The sequence below is a fragment of the Leopardus geoffroyi genome, chromosome D4 (assembly GCF_018350155.1).
Source record: "Leopardus geoffroyi isolate Oge1 chromosome D4, O.geoffroyi_Oge1_pat1.0, whole genome shotgun sequence".
Taxonomy (NCBI): domain Eukaryota; kingdom Metazoa; phylum Chordata; class Mammalia; order Carnivora; family Felidae; genus Leopardus; species Leopardus geoffroyi.
In genome coordinates this window covers 12356460-12371315 of record NC_059342.1, presented here as the reverse complement: position 1 = coordinate 12371315, position 14856 = coordinate 12356460, and the positions used below count along the sequence as shown (strand labels likewise).

At 39.5% G+C, this 14856-nt stretch overlaps 1 protein-coding gene across 2 annotated transcripts in view; it reads left to right on the top strand.

Annotated features, from left to right (window-relative positions):
• The window catches only part of PTAR1 (protein prenyltransferase alpha subunit repeat containing 1), a 51137-nt gene that overhangs the window by 8447 nt on the left and 27834 nt on the right, over positions 1-14856 (top strand). For both annotated transcript variants that reach the window (XM_045468460.1, XM_045468461.1), the window contains exons 2-3: positions 1211-1380; positions 11726-11792. In XM_045468460.1, coding sequence (XP_045324416.1) covers positions 1211-1380; positions 11726-11792 — 237 coding nt within the window. The remainder of the gene's footprint in view (positions 1-1210; positions 1381-11725; positions 11793-14856) is intronic.

The window sequence follows — 14856 nt, the reverse complement described above, 5'->3', positions numbered from 1 at the left end:
ATTTTATTTTAGTTCCATAGCCTCCCGCCAGTTTAACAAAAAAAGAGGGCTTTTCTTATAACCTGTAATTGAACATGTTTCCCCCTCTTGCATCTATCATACTACTCTGTTCTTGGTCGGGGAATCCCAGGGACATAATAGATAATGTCATACATAAGCTCTGAAAACCAGTTTTCTCTTTTTTTAGTGTAGCCAGTTATCATAACTTGTTTATAGTTGAAAGGCATGTGCAGGTTTTGCAAAACCATTTTTATGCTTGCTGGTTCATTTCCTATGTAAGTCAGCGGCTGTACATTCTGTTTATTAAATCTCCACCTCAAATGTAAATTTTCAACTAAGTTGAAGTGGTTTGAAAGAAGATGCCACCTTAAATGCAAATGATCAGATTCTAAAATGTATTTTCTGTTTCAGCAACATTTATCAGTGTATGTTTATTTTTTTCTTTATTAATAACGTATAAAAGATTATAAGAAGAGGCCCACAGTCTCATTGACAAGATAACATCTTTTGATAATTTGTTTCTGCTCATACATTATTAGGCAACCCACAAGTACATTTGTTGACATTTTTAAAAAATAGAAATGATACATTCAAATGATTAGGAAATTTAAACTGTATAAAAATAAAATTCTTTGTCCCCAAATTTCTTGGGATTTTTCTTCTAAAAAGATATATATAAAAGGCTTTGTGCCATACACTGTTGGGCATTTTGCTCTTCTTCTGGTTTCACAGATCTTGGCATCCTTTCCAAACCAGTGTATGCCAGTCTGCCTCATTTTTGTACATCTCTACCACATGGATAAGCCACATTCTTCTGTCTTATGTTGACACAATTTAGATTGTTTGCAATTGTGTTGCAATGTTGCAATAAACATCCCATTGATATACCTTGGCCTAGGATAACTTCTGAGCAGTGGAATCACTGGGGGTCAAGAGTATGTGCAGTTTAAAATTTTGAAAGACGTTTTCATATTTCCATCTAAAGATTAGACCAGTTTTAATTTCTGTCGATGGGAAGTCAGCATACTAATTTTCCTGTACTATAGTCTGTATTAAAAACTTTTTTTTTTTTTAGTGCCTACTAATCCAGCAAGTGAGCTAAATACCATTTTTAAGAGAGGGAAATATGTTGCTTTTCTTTTTAATACTCTGGAGGATTGAAAAGCTAGCAGTCTTATCTTTAATTCTTCTTTATGTTTTACATATTCAGAGATGAGATTGGTCTGATCCCATGTCCTGAAGCAAGGTATAACCGGAGTCCTATAGTCCTGGTAGAAAACAAACTTGGTGTGGAAAGCTGGTGTGTCAAGTTCCTCCTACCATATGTCCACAACAAGCTCCTTTTGTACAGAACAAGAAAGCAATGGCTAAACAAAGATGGTAAGTATGAACTCCGTCCTCTTCTTTTGTTTTTTAGAAACAGCATGGAATACCAGGCGAAGAACCCTTTTTGGGTGTTGGCATTCCTAGATTTTGGTTCTGGCTCTTTCCTTCACTGCCTGGGCAGCAGCTTAACCTCTCTGTCAAATGAGGAGTTTGGACCCATCAGTAGTTTTCAAATGTTGCATCGAAAGTGCTACAGGACTCTGGGCCACCTACTGCAACCTGGGCAGTAAATCAGAGGAGTTCTGATTTTACCTGTTTATACATCAGGGCTGTTTGTAAAATTTTATTTGAAGAAAACATCCTGTGGTAAAGAAGTTTGAAAAGTACTAAGGAAGACTCTAGTACAAGCTCAGGTTCTCGGGTGGTAATCCTTTAGTAACTCTGTGAGCACTAGAACTCATTTTGGTGGCAGACCAAATGAGATAACGGAGGTGTGTTGGTGGTAGTTATACTGTGAACCAGCTCAGTAATTTATGGAGGTGCTCTTGTGCTTTGAATCCCATTTGAGCTTCGGCCCTCTGTATCCTGTTCTTGTGCTGATAGAAGCAAAAGAAAACTGTCCCAGAATTCACTTCTTTTGCTCCTCTGAGACAGTTCTTTGCTGCATGGGACGCTCTCTGTTCATCCTGCCTGGTCTCTTTTCCTAGCTTTCCCCCATATGTGACATTAAGCCTCCATGTGCACCAAATCCCCTTTACTTTTTAGGTTTAAAAAAAAAAAAAAAAAGAGTCATCCAAGACCGTGTTCTCGACTGTTTTTATGAAGCTGCCCCTTTCCGTATAGAGTGGTACCTTCCCCTTTCCAATACAGCGGTACCTTCCCCTTTCCAATACAGCGGTACCTTCAGAAGTGCTCAATATGCCTGGAGGCTAATTTTGAATAAGAACTTTGTTTCCTGGAGAATTTTAATTACCAGCTTGGTAGCCATTACCATGAGCCTACTCATACCAGAGGCTCTTCTAAGTACTGTGGGGATAAAGAGGTGAGTAATACATGTTCCCTTTACGCAAGAAGCTTACAGTCGGGTGAAAAACAGCCTCCTTGTGGAATGTTGCCAAAGGTATGACATACTGATTTCCTTGTATTCCTCTCAGCCTCATCCTTAAAGGACTGTCCCAATAGCCCTTTTCTCTGTTTAGACCAATAGAAAAGGAATCAGATTTGAAGATTTAATGTAAAATAGTTTGAGTTTTCTTGTGTTGACTCAATTAGTCCTCTGATACATTTTTCTTACTTTTAAGGCTCTGCCTAAGTTTATGGCATAGTTGAGGTTTGTGGCATAAGCGTAATGGTCTGAGTTCAGGCATAAATTGAAAGGTAAGGGTATTTATCAGTTGTTGGGCCCTATTTCATTCTGCCTTCCATCGCCCTAAGCAGATGGATGGCATGGTTATGAAACCTGTGGTAGCTTTCAGTAACATTAAGGTACAGAATAACACCATGTGAATCCATCCGGTTATTTTTTGCCAAACACAGCTGTATTGTGTATGTTCTGACAAACAAAAATGTATAATCGAGCCAATACATAGCTAGCTTGGGGAGAGGGGAGACAGAATGATGCTCGTGTGGTGAAGAAGCAGTCTGAATTTTGAAATGCCAAAGGCTTCTGTTAATGTTGTTTCAGATCATTAGTTTTTGCCGATTCATGTGTGCTGGCCCAGCCTGCCGTCTCCCTGGAGCCTTCCAGGTCCTTCTCTCCGTCTCCCTGTGTCTTGCCTCTCCAGATACTATTGTACTGCGGGCTTTGCCACATCTCCTCATGAAGTGAGGAAAGGTCCAAGAGGACCCAGGCAGAATCAAATGGTTAAGCTCATCACACGAATAGCTAGCGTCTAACCTTCGAATTCTGGTGCAACTGTGCATGAGAACAGAACCAACATGACATTATCCTCACTCAGATCCTCATGGAAACAGTTTTGAATTTCACTTTTTTGGTGGGTGGTGACAGCATAGTGTAGTGTGGTATCACACAGTACTCAGGTTGTATATTGTGTTAAGAATAAAAATATGGAAGTGAATTTCTGATAGGACAGGAAAAGATACCTGGTAATGCTGACTACCAGAGAATTCTACCAAACTTGTCAACTGAAGCAGTTACTACACAGAGGTGAGTCTTGCTTAAAAAAAAAAAAAAAAAAAAAAGTAAAAAATGCTAGGAAAAATCAGTTATTTCGTGAAAATGTTGTACCTTTAAAACTGTTTTTGTAGAAAACATACATAAAAAGCACCAAGTGAAGAAAGCTGAAAGAATTTCAGAAATGTCAGTATCTGTGTGAGTGATCAAGCCCAGATCCTAGGCATCGCTGGGGAATGTATTCTGCAACTGGAGGTGACCTTTATTCTTGGGATAAATTTTTTCTTTTTAACCAAACTGAATTCATGCTCTCATTTTTGTGCTGAATTCCTTAAATGTTTGCAAAGCACCTGTACTGGTTAGAGTTCTCTGAAGAAACCACCAGAATATGTTATATATAGAGAGAGATTAATTATGACAAATTAGCTGATAGGATTATGGAGGCTGAGAAGTCCCGCAGTCTGCTTTCTTCAAGCCGGACACCCAGGAAAGCCAGTGGTAAAATTTAGTTTGGGTCAGAAGGCCTCAGATCCAGGGGAGCCAGTGGTTTTAAATGCCAGTCCAAAGGCCAGAGGAGATTCGGTGATGTTCTAGCTCAAGCAGACAGGAAGCAAAAAGACAGGACACTAAATACCTCTGAACAGATTGTATGATGCTCACCCACATTGGAAAGGGCAGTCTACTTGATGGAGCCTACCGATTTAAATGCTAAACACCCTCACAGACGCTCAGAAATAATGTTTAAGAGCATTTAACGTGGGCACCCTGTAGCCAGTCGGGTTTAACATTAACACCAGAATGAGCCATCACAGCCTCCCTGTTAATTGGTGCCGGTTTTTAAAAGTCTGCTGCAGTAGTAGCCATATTTGGTCTGGGAGAGGAACAATACTGTAATTCTGATTTTTGAGAAATCTGTGACAGAAACAAAAAGGAAGAGAGAAGTCCCGGCGTTGTGACCGAGTAGAGCTCAGTCCCGCAGTGTGTGTCTAAGGGTGCCCATCCGTCATTTTCCTGTGCTGCTCCCTCTTTCTCACGGCCTCTACCCAGAGCCGCACTCTCTTCAACAGCCGTCTTCCGTTCTTCGTGTCTGTCTTCTCGTCTGGACAGATGTAATTATCTCATAGCTGGTCTACCCTGTGTTCAGTCCCTTCTTCTATAATCCATGTTCATGACACCACTAGCCAGTTGTTTCAAACAATACTTCCCAGCAGCACTTCTTAGAGACACAGTTTGAGGGATGCTTGTCTGAAGTACAGATCTGTGCATCTTCTTTCATGACACCTATGGGTGTCAAGGTGGAGTTCAAACTCCGTGGTGTGGTGTTCAAGGGCATTCACAATCTGTCCCCAGCCTCCATCCCCAGCCTTTTTCCTCTGCTTTACATCCAGCATCGGAGGGTGTAGGTTTGCAGCCCCCAGGCTGAGGCCAGCCCGCAGATAGATTTTGTTTCCGCCTATAGGATGTTTTTTTCAACTATTTTTCATCTGTTGGATAAACGTTTAAATTCAAGATGAACTTTTAAAGTTAAGATGGAAATCTGGATTTGTTTTCACTTGAAAAAGCAGGTACATAAGTTTCTGCACAGCAACAATTGGCCGGGGCTCATAGCCTCTGCTTTCTCGTGACTGACTCAGCCTGTTCCACTTTGCTGCAGCCTCCTCCTGTCCATCAGACATGGAGGCAGAGTGTCTACTGCTCCTTATCATCAGGTTTGCTTTGCTCTTTTTTTTGACATTCACTCAAACCCTAGAAGCATTAGAATTTGCAGCCATTTGCCATACCTTCCAGCCACAACAGACACTGTTCCATTCTCGGACTTTGCTGTGCACCACTGCCTTATTTCCATGCCTTTGCTGAGGCCAGCTTCATGTCTTATGTTGTCACCGTTGTTGTGGTGCGAACACACACCCACACACAGCACACACTTGTGAAGGCTGTTTGACTGCTCCAGGACGTGGTAATTACTTCTCTGCACTCCCCTGGGGGTCTTTATTCAGACTGCTTGCATAGTAGCACTTATCACACTTCATTGTCGTTGATTATTTAAAAACATTTTCCCCAGGTAGATTGTGAGTTTGTAAGAAAGAGGGATTATGGCTTGTCTGTCTTTATATACTCAGCACCATTGTGTGTTCAACAGACATTTGTCAAATAAGTAACAAGAGTTTGGTAAGCGAGAGGTTTTAGCTCAGTCTGGCTATCGATTCACTGATTGTATTCTGTAATAACAGGGCCTTTCTGGTGTTTACCACATAGTTTTATCTCAAGTGTCTCTTCTTGTGGTAACCTGAAGGTATTTTGGAGGAAGAGATTAGCCCACCTAGTTGGCCTTGGATTTATTTCTAGATGCATGAAAACATATCTCTGTCAGAGACAGTCGCCCATTGCAGCGACCATTACCAGGTGACTCCTGGCTTGGGACCATTTCTGGAATGCCATTGTGACAGAAAGAATATTGATTTTTCTCTGACTTTTCTGTAGCATCCCTTTGTCCTCTCCTTGTCACAGTTGAAATTTAGCTATTTTTCTGTGTATAGTATGTCCCGATTCATTTTCTCCTTGTGATGTGATGTTGAGTTAGACATGTATCAGAGTGTGTGTAACAAAGGAACATTCATTTGTTCCTTTGTTACACACACTCTGATACATGTTCTGGTATTTGGAGAGAGATCTTGGGTGATTTCAAGAGACCATGGGGATATCAGTAGTTCACATCTGCTGGGTAACAAAGAATATGGTATATGGGGCACCTGGGTGGCCCAGTTGGTTGGATGTCTGACTATTGATTTTGGCTCAGGTCATGATCCCAGGTTCGTGGGATCGAGCTCCACATTGGGCTCCATGCTGAGCATGGAGCCTGCTTGAGATTCTCTCCCCTTCTGCCCATCTCCTCCTCCTCCTCTTTCCTCCTTCTCTCTCTCTTTAAAATTAAAAAAAAAAAAAAAAAAAAAAAGAATACGGTATATAGTTGATGAAATGTAGAAGCAAAATAGTTCCTGTTAACTATTGATTATATATGTTTATCTTTAGATCTTGGTTCAGTCCTGACTTGAAGAGGACAAAGTATTGTAGACAGTGTGCTCGATTAAGAAAGAGCATCTGCTTTGCAGGAAAACATCTGTATTTAGACTCCATTTGTCAGCATGCTGAAGTCACTTGGCAGTGACTTTAGGCAGATTATTTAACCTCTTCCTATTTCCTCACCAAAAAAAGGGAATTGTAAAAGGTGTCAGAGGGTGTTGAGAGGATTGCTTGAGCCAGTGTGTATAAAGCAGCCAGCACAGTGCCTGGCCTGTAGTAGGCTCTCAAGAAACATGAGTTTCCTTTCTCTGGTTTATCCAGAACCAGAGGGGAAGAATGGAAATATACATGTAATTCAGGAATGATTCTTTAATTATGTCCAATATTTCTAAGCTGGTTACTTCTCCTTCTTTGACCCTTTCCCATTTCTGACATTTTACTTCACTCTTAACCTCTTGGATCTAACTGGAATACTTCCTGATGGAGGTCCTATCTGAACTTGAGTCTTGAGTCTGGAGGAGTTGGCAGTGTGTCACAGAGGAGGGGAAAAGGGCTTGTGGCTCTTGCGGGTCACCAGGCACCACTGATGGTTGAGGCTGTTGATCTGAGATTCTTACAAGTTGAGAAATCACCTTCTGTTGAGCAGTCACTGCTGAGACAGCTTGGGAGATTGTTTTCCTCCCTCTGGTGGCATCCAGTCCCACTATAGTTTGTGGAACTGGGCTAGGAGATACAGGCTTTGAAACTGGAATTGTCATTGAGTGCTTACTGTGTGTCAGGTACTGTCCTAACGCTTTGTGAATGTGAATTGTTTAACACCCCATGAGGTAGTACTGTTAAGAGCTCCATTTTACATACGAGGAGGACACAGAGGCTCAGACAGATTAAGTGACCCAGTAAGTGGTAGGGCTGGGCTGTGAGTCCAGTAGCTACTGTTGCCTTGCTAGGGCGAGCCCCTTTCCTAGAGGAAGCCTGACTCTGATTAGCTCTCCTTTCCACACAGCCACAAAATGAAAAGTGGCAACTTACATATGTTCTATGTTTACTGGCTTCTGCCTTGTGCTGCTGTATAGAAGTATCTCTGTAATGGAGGATGAACTTGTCTTCAATTATGAGTGTGGAAGGAGAGCTGTGTTAAAGTGTAGTTGACTCTTCAGCAGTGCAGGGATTAGGGGCAGTGGAGTCACCCCGCCTAGTGCATTCAGAAATCTGCATATAACTTTTGACTCCCCAAAGACTTAACTAGTAATAGTCTACTGTTGACCGGAAGCCTTAGTGATAACATAAACAGTCAACATGTATTTTGTGTGTTATGTGTTTAATATACCATATTCTTACAATAAAGTAAGCTGGAGAAAAGAAAATGTTAACAAAATCATAAGGAAGAGAACATACACATTTACTATGCTGTACTGTATTTATCAAAAAATATTGGCATATAAATAGACCTGTGTGGTATAAACCTGTGTGTTCAAGGGTCAGCTGTACAAATAAACGGTGACTACTGTTGGTCACACACATTTTAATGCCAAAAGGGAAAGCCAAAAGACTAAGTACCAGTTTACCTAGGTAGTATAATGGATTTCGAAAAATTGTAGACTTGAAATTCTGGAAGCTTGTCCCATCATGCACAAGCATTTCCATATAGCTACTTAACAATTGGATTTTTTTTAATTCCTTATTTTATAAGTTTAGAAATTTAGGTAGTTTCACTGTAAGAACTCATTTCTGATTTCTTTGATTAGTTGATGTTGAAAGTATTCATTTCTTGGGTGGTAAGTAGTAATGATGTTCCATTGAGCAAGTATTTGGTTTGGTTGAACACTCACTGTGTATCAAGTAACTATGGAGAAATGGAATGAATCTCATTGGCTCACAACAGAGATTGATGTTCTCATCATCCTTATTTCACAGATAAGGAGACGGAAGGTCGAAGATACTAAGTTATATTGGCAATTAAGTGGAGAAGCTGGGATTCAAACCCAGGCGGTATGGCTGTAAGGCCTTACCACTCCTCTGTGCTGGGGGTAGACATGGAACTTCTTTTGATGGGGCCATATTTTTCTCATCTTTGTTGAGTGAAGCAGTAATCTGAAGGTGTTATTAGACAGGACCTTCCTCCAAGAAAATTTACAGTCTCATCAAGAAGAGATTATTTATACAATATTGGTAACAAAGTAAGATAGCACACAGAACATAGAAATAAAAGATTATTGGGATTCTCTTTCTCCCCTTCTCTGTGCCCCTTCCCCACTCTCAAAAATAAACTTTTTTTTTTTTTCCAAAAAAAGGAAGATTGTGTCTAGGTAAATAGGTCAGGGGAGACTTTATGAATAAAATTTTGTTTTGTTTTGTTTTGATATTTAGATATAGGAGGACATTTCTGGCAGAGAAGAGCAAACTGGTAAATCTGAATTGTCCAGAGAGGGTAGGCAGATAGGAGGTGTGTTCAGAGAATGGAGGGGTTTACTTCAGGTGGAGTGTAACACAGGAAGGGCAAGTAGTAGAAGGGCAGGCTGACCAGGAGATTGTGGGTTCTTGTTTCTGACCAGGTTCTAGCTTTCTGGTACATTTCCCCAGCAGTCTCCCGGCGAGCACCCTATGTGAACAACCACGCCTCTTTATCCTCGCTCATACTGGTTTTCCGGTCTGCGGTGCTCTTTACCACTTTATTCACTTATAGCCTTCCCTGGGTACTCCAGTAAGAATTATTTTCAACTGCTTTGGTGGTCCCCAAAATATGGTATGTGTTTCTGCTTCGTAATTATTTCCTTTTGTCTTCTATAATTGTATGTTCTCTCCAACTAAAGGGTAGCCTTCTAAAAGGCAAGATCAGGTCTTACTTATCATTATATCCCTTCTGTTAGTCCTGAGGGCCCACTTTAATATATGCACATTATCAATATTTGGAATATTTGTGGAATTAATCAAATAATAGTATAGAAAGTTACAGCTATTTTTCTTGGTAAATATTAAATTAGTGCCAAAAGCTTCTAAAGGTAAAAGAAGAGAGATTAATGAGATTAATCTCTTTTTTTCAAGTTTATTTATGTACTTAGCACACACATGAGCAGGGTAGGGGCAAAGAGAGAGGGAAAGAGAGACTCCCAAGCAGGCCTGGCAGTGTCAGTGTGGAGCCTGATGCGGGGCTCGAACCCATGAACGGTGAGATCATGACCTAAGCTGAAATCAAGAGTCGGACGCTTAACTGACTGAGCCACTCAGGCACCACATAGTGTTCTTTATAGACGTAATTGTGTTTATGCATATAATGACTTGTCATGAAGATAGAGGACAAAAAATGTATGCTGATGCTACCTTTTGTTTCTTATTTACTGAATGTCATAGTAATCATAGTCTCACAAAAAATGTTAATTTTTTAAGATGCTTGAGAATGAAGTAATTTTTTTGTTCATATAGTATATTTTTATTTATTTATTTATAACTTTTAGGTCATGCCATTATTTTTTTTTAAGTTTATTTTTTTGACAGAGAGAGAGAGAGAGAGAGAGAGCGAGCATGAGTGGGGGAGGAGCAGAGAGAGGGAGACACAGAATCCAAAGCAGGCTCCAGGCTCTGAGCCATCAGCACAGAGCCCGACGCGGGGCTTGAACTCATGGACCGCGAGATCATGACCCGAGCTGAATTCGGACACTCAACCGACTGAGCCACCCAGGCACCCCTGTTCTTTTAGAATATTTTTAAATGCCTATAGAAATACATTTGTACATGTTCTTTTGTGTCCCAATTATTTATTATAAACGCATATTTTAATTGCAGTATAATTGAGTTATTAAAGACAAGTCAGATGCTGACTTTGCCACATACTGACTGGGTGTCCAGAGGCAAATTATTTAAACTTATATCAGTTTCCCTATCTATGAAGGAGAATGAGAATATCTTGAACCATAATCCTGAGAACTCAATGAAATCATGTAAATAAAAGACTTACTATGGTGCCTGGTATACACTATTGCTAAAAAGTTATAATTATTTTTATTATTTTGCTTTACTTAGTGTTTAATATGAGCTTGGTAGAGGTTATCTTAATTTCATGTCTCTGCATTGATCATCTTAATCCTAAACTTCTCTTTTCAGTTTTAATAAAAGGAAGACAATACATCTAAATTTATTAATGATTTTGTTCTATTAAACAAGCTTTTGGAGCTTATTTGAATACATGCGAGTTCTGTCAATATCATGATCACTAAATAGCTAATGAATATGAATGGGCTGTTAAAAAATGAAAATAGAAAATACCAAACAAAAATGAAAAAAATGTTTATATTAATAATTGTAAATTAAAGTTGTAAGATAAAACAGAAACAGAATAATTTTGTATCTGCTACATTTATTTTTTAAATACAGTTACCTCGGTTAGAGTTACAGGGACATAAGTACACACTTGTTATTCTTGGCAATGTGAATAGATACAATTCATTTGAAGGACAGTTCGGAAATGCTTAGTAGGAGCCATACTGGTATTTACATTGTTTGACCTAGTAGTTCAACTCCTGGAAATATGTCCTAAGAAAATAAGCTAGGAGACAAAAAGTGTGTTTATAGTAATGTTAACTATAATATTAAAAGCAAACAGGAAACAACCTAAGATAAAGATAAATGATAGTATATTATACTAAGAGCTTCTTATGTAGCTGTTAAAAATGCATACTGTAGCAGTATTGGAGAATGCATATGATATAATACTGAATGAAGAAAGAGAACAAAATTGTGCATTTTTCATTGCTATGACTATGTAAAAATGTGTATGACAAAAGATAATCTTTGCAAAGAATGTGAATGAATTGTGTTAAATGATCATGAGTAGGTTTTTTTCCCCTTTTGAAAAATTGCACATAGTCAACTACTGAAATATTTGTGGAATTAAAAGAATAATGGTATAGAAATCATATTTCTTTTCCTTGGTCAGTATTACATTAGTGCCAAAAACTACTATAAGAATGAGGAGATTAATTTGCATATTCTTTGTAGGTACGTCGTATTGTGAAGTTGTTTGAGTGTCAGCTTTTAAAAGATTGTTACATTTATCATAAAGTAGAAAAAAATCTTGAGGATATCTTCTTACTTCTGGCAGCTTAGAGCAAGGTGTTTACCATTCAAATTACTATGACATGGCATATACATAAGGATAACAGGAGACACAAATATACAGGGCCTTAAAAGAAAGAGAAGCCAAGCCTCAAAGGGTAGGACTCTTTTTAATGTGACTTCTCTTTATTTTAGAGCTGATAGATGTCACATGCACCCTGCTGCTTCTAAACCCAGACTTCACCACTGCATGGAACGTAAGGTATGTCTTCTCACCAGTGATCAAATGAACTTGTCCAAATTTTGAAGACCTCTAAGCCCCATGAGTTGTTAGCTTTTTGAAAAATGAAATATAAACCATGTGTCTATTGCATTTTATGCTTATGTCTTCTACCTGTTCTTTATATTACCTCCATGGAGAGTTCTGACATAACTTGGCTCCTCCTTGTATGTTTTTGTCTTTGCTCCATAAACTTTCCTGTCTGAAATATAAATTATCATGTTGAATTATAGTATGCCATTAGATACATGCTTTTATTTTCCTTCCTTTTTAGAAGAGTAGATGCAACCAGTGTAATTGGTTGGTTTGTAAGGCATTGGTTATGTATTTGTGAAGTACAGTGGGAAGTATGTAGGATGAGGATTCAAGGCCATGACCTTTTAGTCTCCGTTTAGTTACTAATATTGTGACCTCTATCGGCAGATCACTTCAAGTCTCTGGCACTTGGGATTTGGGGAAGGGATCACATACATTGATTAGTGTCTTAGTTCTTTCATCTGGTTATTTTAGCTTTAAACACAAAATACTTTATGGAAATATCGAAGCTCAGACCAGGTTCCTGTTTTTTTTTTTTTTTCACTGAAATTTTTTCAGTTATATAATATGTATGGTTTTTAAAAAATGGTGGTCTCTTTGACTAATACAAATTCTCTTAGAGGAAAGCAGGATACAAGTTAAAGATAAAAGTGAAGTCCTGTTGAACATTGTGAATACATTTTAAATTTTCCCATAGGAGAGACCATAGATTATAGCTCTTTATCTTTAAAGATGACTTAAACAATTTATTTAATCTTCTGGGTAAGCAGGGTTACATTCTGAGTTAGTGTTCTATAATACCTAGTTTTGTATGTGTCACTGATTTTTTAAAATTTAGGTAGCTTCTATTATATGTCTTTTTAAATTGTTGAATAATTAATATTCAGATATTTAAAATTTTTTTTTCAACGTTTATTTATTTTTGGGACAGAGAGAGACGGAGCATGAACAGGGGAGGGGCAGAGAGAGAGGGGACACAGAGTCGGAAACAGGCTCTAGGCTCTGAGCCATCAGCCCAGAGCCCGACGCGGGGCTCGAACTCACGGACCGCGAGATAGTGACCTGGCTGAAGTTGGACGCTTAACCGACTGTGCCACCCAGGCGCCCCATTAATATTCAGATATTTAGACTAAGGAGTAAGAAAAGTATAGAATGAGATACAGGCTTTAAAATTTACGTAATCTTAGAATTCTGATTTTCTTTTCTAGAAAGCACCACAATGGTTTGTTTATAAGTGGCTACTATATTATAGGGACATACTGTAACTTTACTCGTTACCTCATTTAATCCACACAATAGTCGACAACATTTGTTCATTTATCAAGTATTTATTGATCGCTGTATGCTAAGTTCTTGGCACTGGGACTAGAACCACGAACAAAATAAACAAAACCCTGTCCTTGTGGAATTTTTATTCTAATAGGGGAAGAAAGGAAATAAAGACATTTACTAAATAAAATATACATTAGATGAAATGGTGGTTAAATCCTGCGGTGAAACAGTGGGACAGGAAAGTGGGGAAGGCCAGGAGGAGGATGGGAATACTAGTATTGCAGTTTTAAGTAGGGGGCAGCAAAGACTGCCATGAAGATGGGGATCAATCTGTGAGTTCTGGGGTACGAGCATTCCAAGAAGAGGGAACAGCAGCAAGTGGGAAAGCTGGCGGTGGTGCCCAACGTGCTCCTTGGTGCACTGAGACAGCAAGGCAGCCCGCGCGGCTGGCACAGGGGGAATAAGGGAGAGAGTAATAGGAGAGGAGGCCGGAGTGTAAGGGAGCCGATCTCACAGGGCTTTTGGAGATCTTCCTAAGCTATGGTAGGAACTTGGACTCTTACTCAGGGGGAGATAGAAAGTCCTGGAAGCTGAAGAGGGACAGTATCTCACTTTAGAAACTCTAGCTCCTGTGGAAAGTAGACTATAGGAGTGCAGGGGGGTGGTTGGGAACTTAGGCAGTGGTTGCGGTAAAAGATGAGATGCGGTTAGGTGAGAGATGCTGTGATTGGAGGTAGAATTTAGAAATGGAAAAGGTGAGATTCTCACTGTATTTTATTGAACTGTATAAGCTTTGTATTTAATAAACCAATTTTAAAGACACAGATGATGAATTCGATGCGGGAAAGAGAAAGAAGAAGGTCAAGCTTGTATCTAGTTTTTGGCTTGAGGAACGGAAAGGATGGAGTTGCCCTTTACTGAAATGGGGCTGCCTGGAGGAGGAGCGGATCCAGGTGGGGGTGCTGGGTGGAAGTGAGGAGTTCAGCATGGGACACATTAGATTTGTGTCCTTGTACTTGTGTATGAATCTGAAGTTCAGGCAGGAGTTCGAAGCCAGATGTAAATATGGGAGTCACTAGAAAATGGGTGGTGGTATTTAAGGCCCTGAGACTGTTTGAGGCACCCAGAGGAGTGGGTGTGGATAGAGGAAAGAACCGGCGTAGAAAGCACCGGGACACTACAGGTTTCTAGTGTTGCACAATCCAGTATAGTGGCCACAAGCCACGTGTGGCCCTTGAAAGGCGACTCATCTCAGTTGACATGTGCTGTAAGTGTAAACTACGTATCAGATTCCAAAGACTCAGTACCCCCAAAGGTAAAATATCTTGTTAGTAATTTTTAGATTGAATTACATGTTGAAATTATATTTGGGGCATATTGAGTTAAATAAAATATATTGCTTTATACTTGTTTGTAAGGTAGCCCTTAGAAAAGCTGAAATTGCATACAGGGCTCACATTGGTGACTCACATATTTCTGTTGGGCACTGCTGTCCTAGACTGCGTGATGAGGAATCTGTAAGGGAGACTTTTAGGAAGGAGCTATAAACTCACAACTGAGAGCTTTCTTATGGGTAGGGACCACATCTTTTTTTTGTCCCCCCTTTCTTTCTGTACCATCGACTACTCTAGTGCCTGGTACATAATCAGCCTGGCACTGAAAATAATTAAATTGAGTGAAAAAGAAATGAAGGTAATAGAGAAGTGGGAGTACCGTTTTCCCTCGTGCTCTCAGTTCA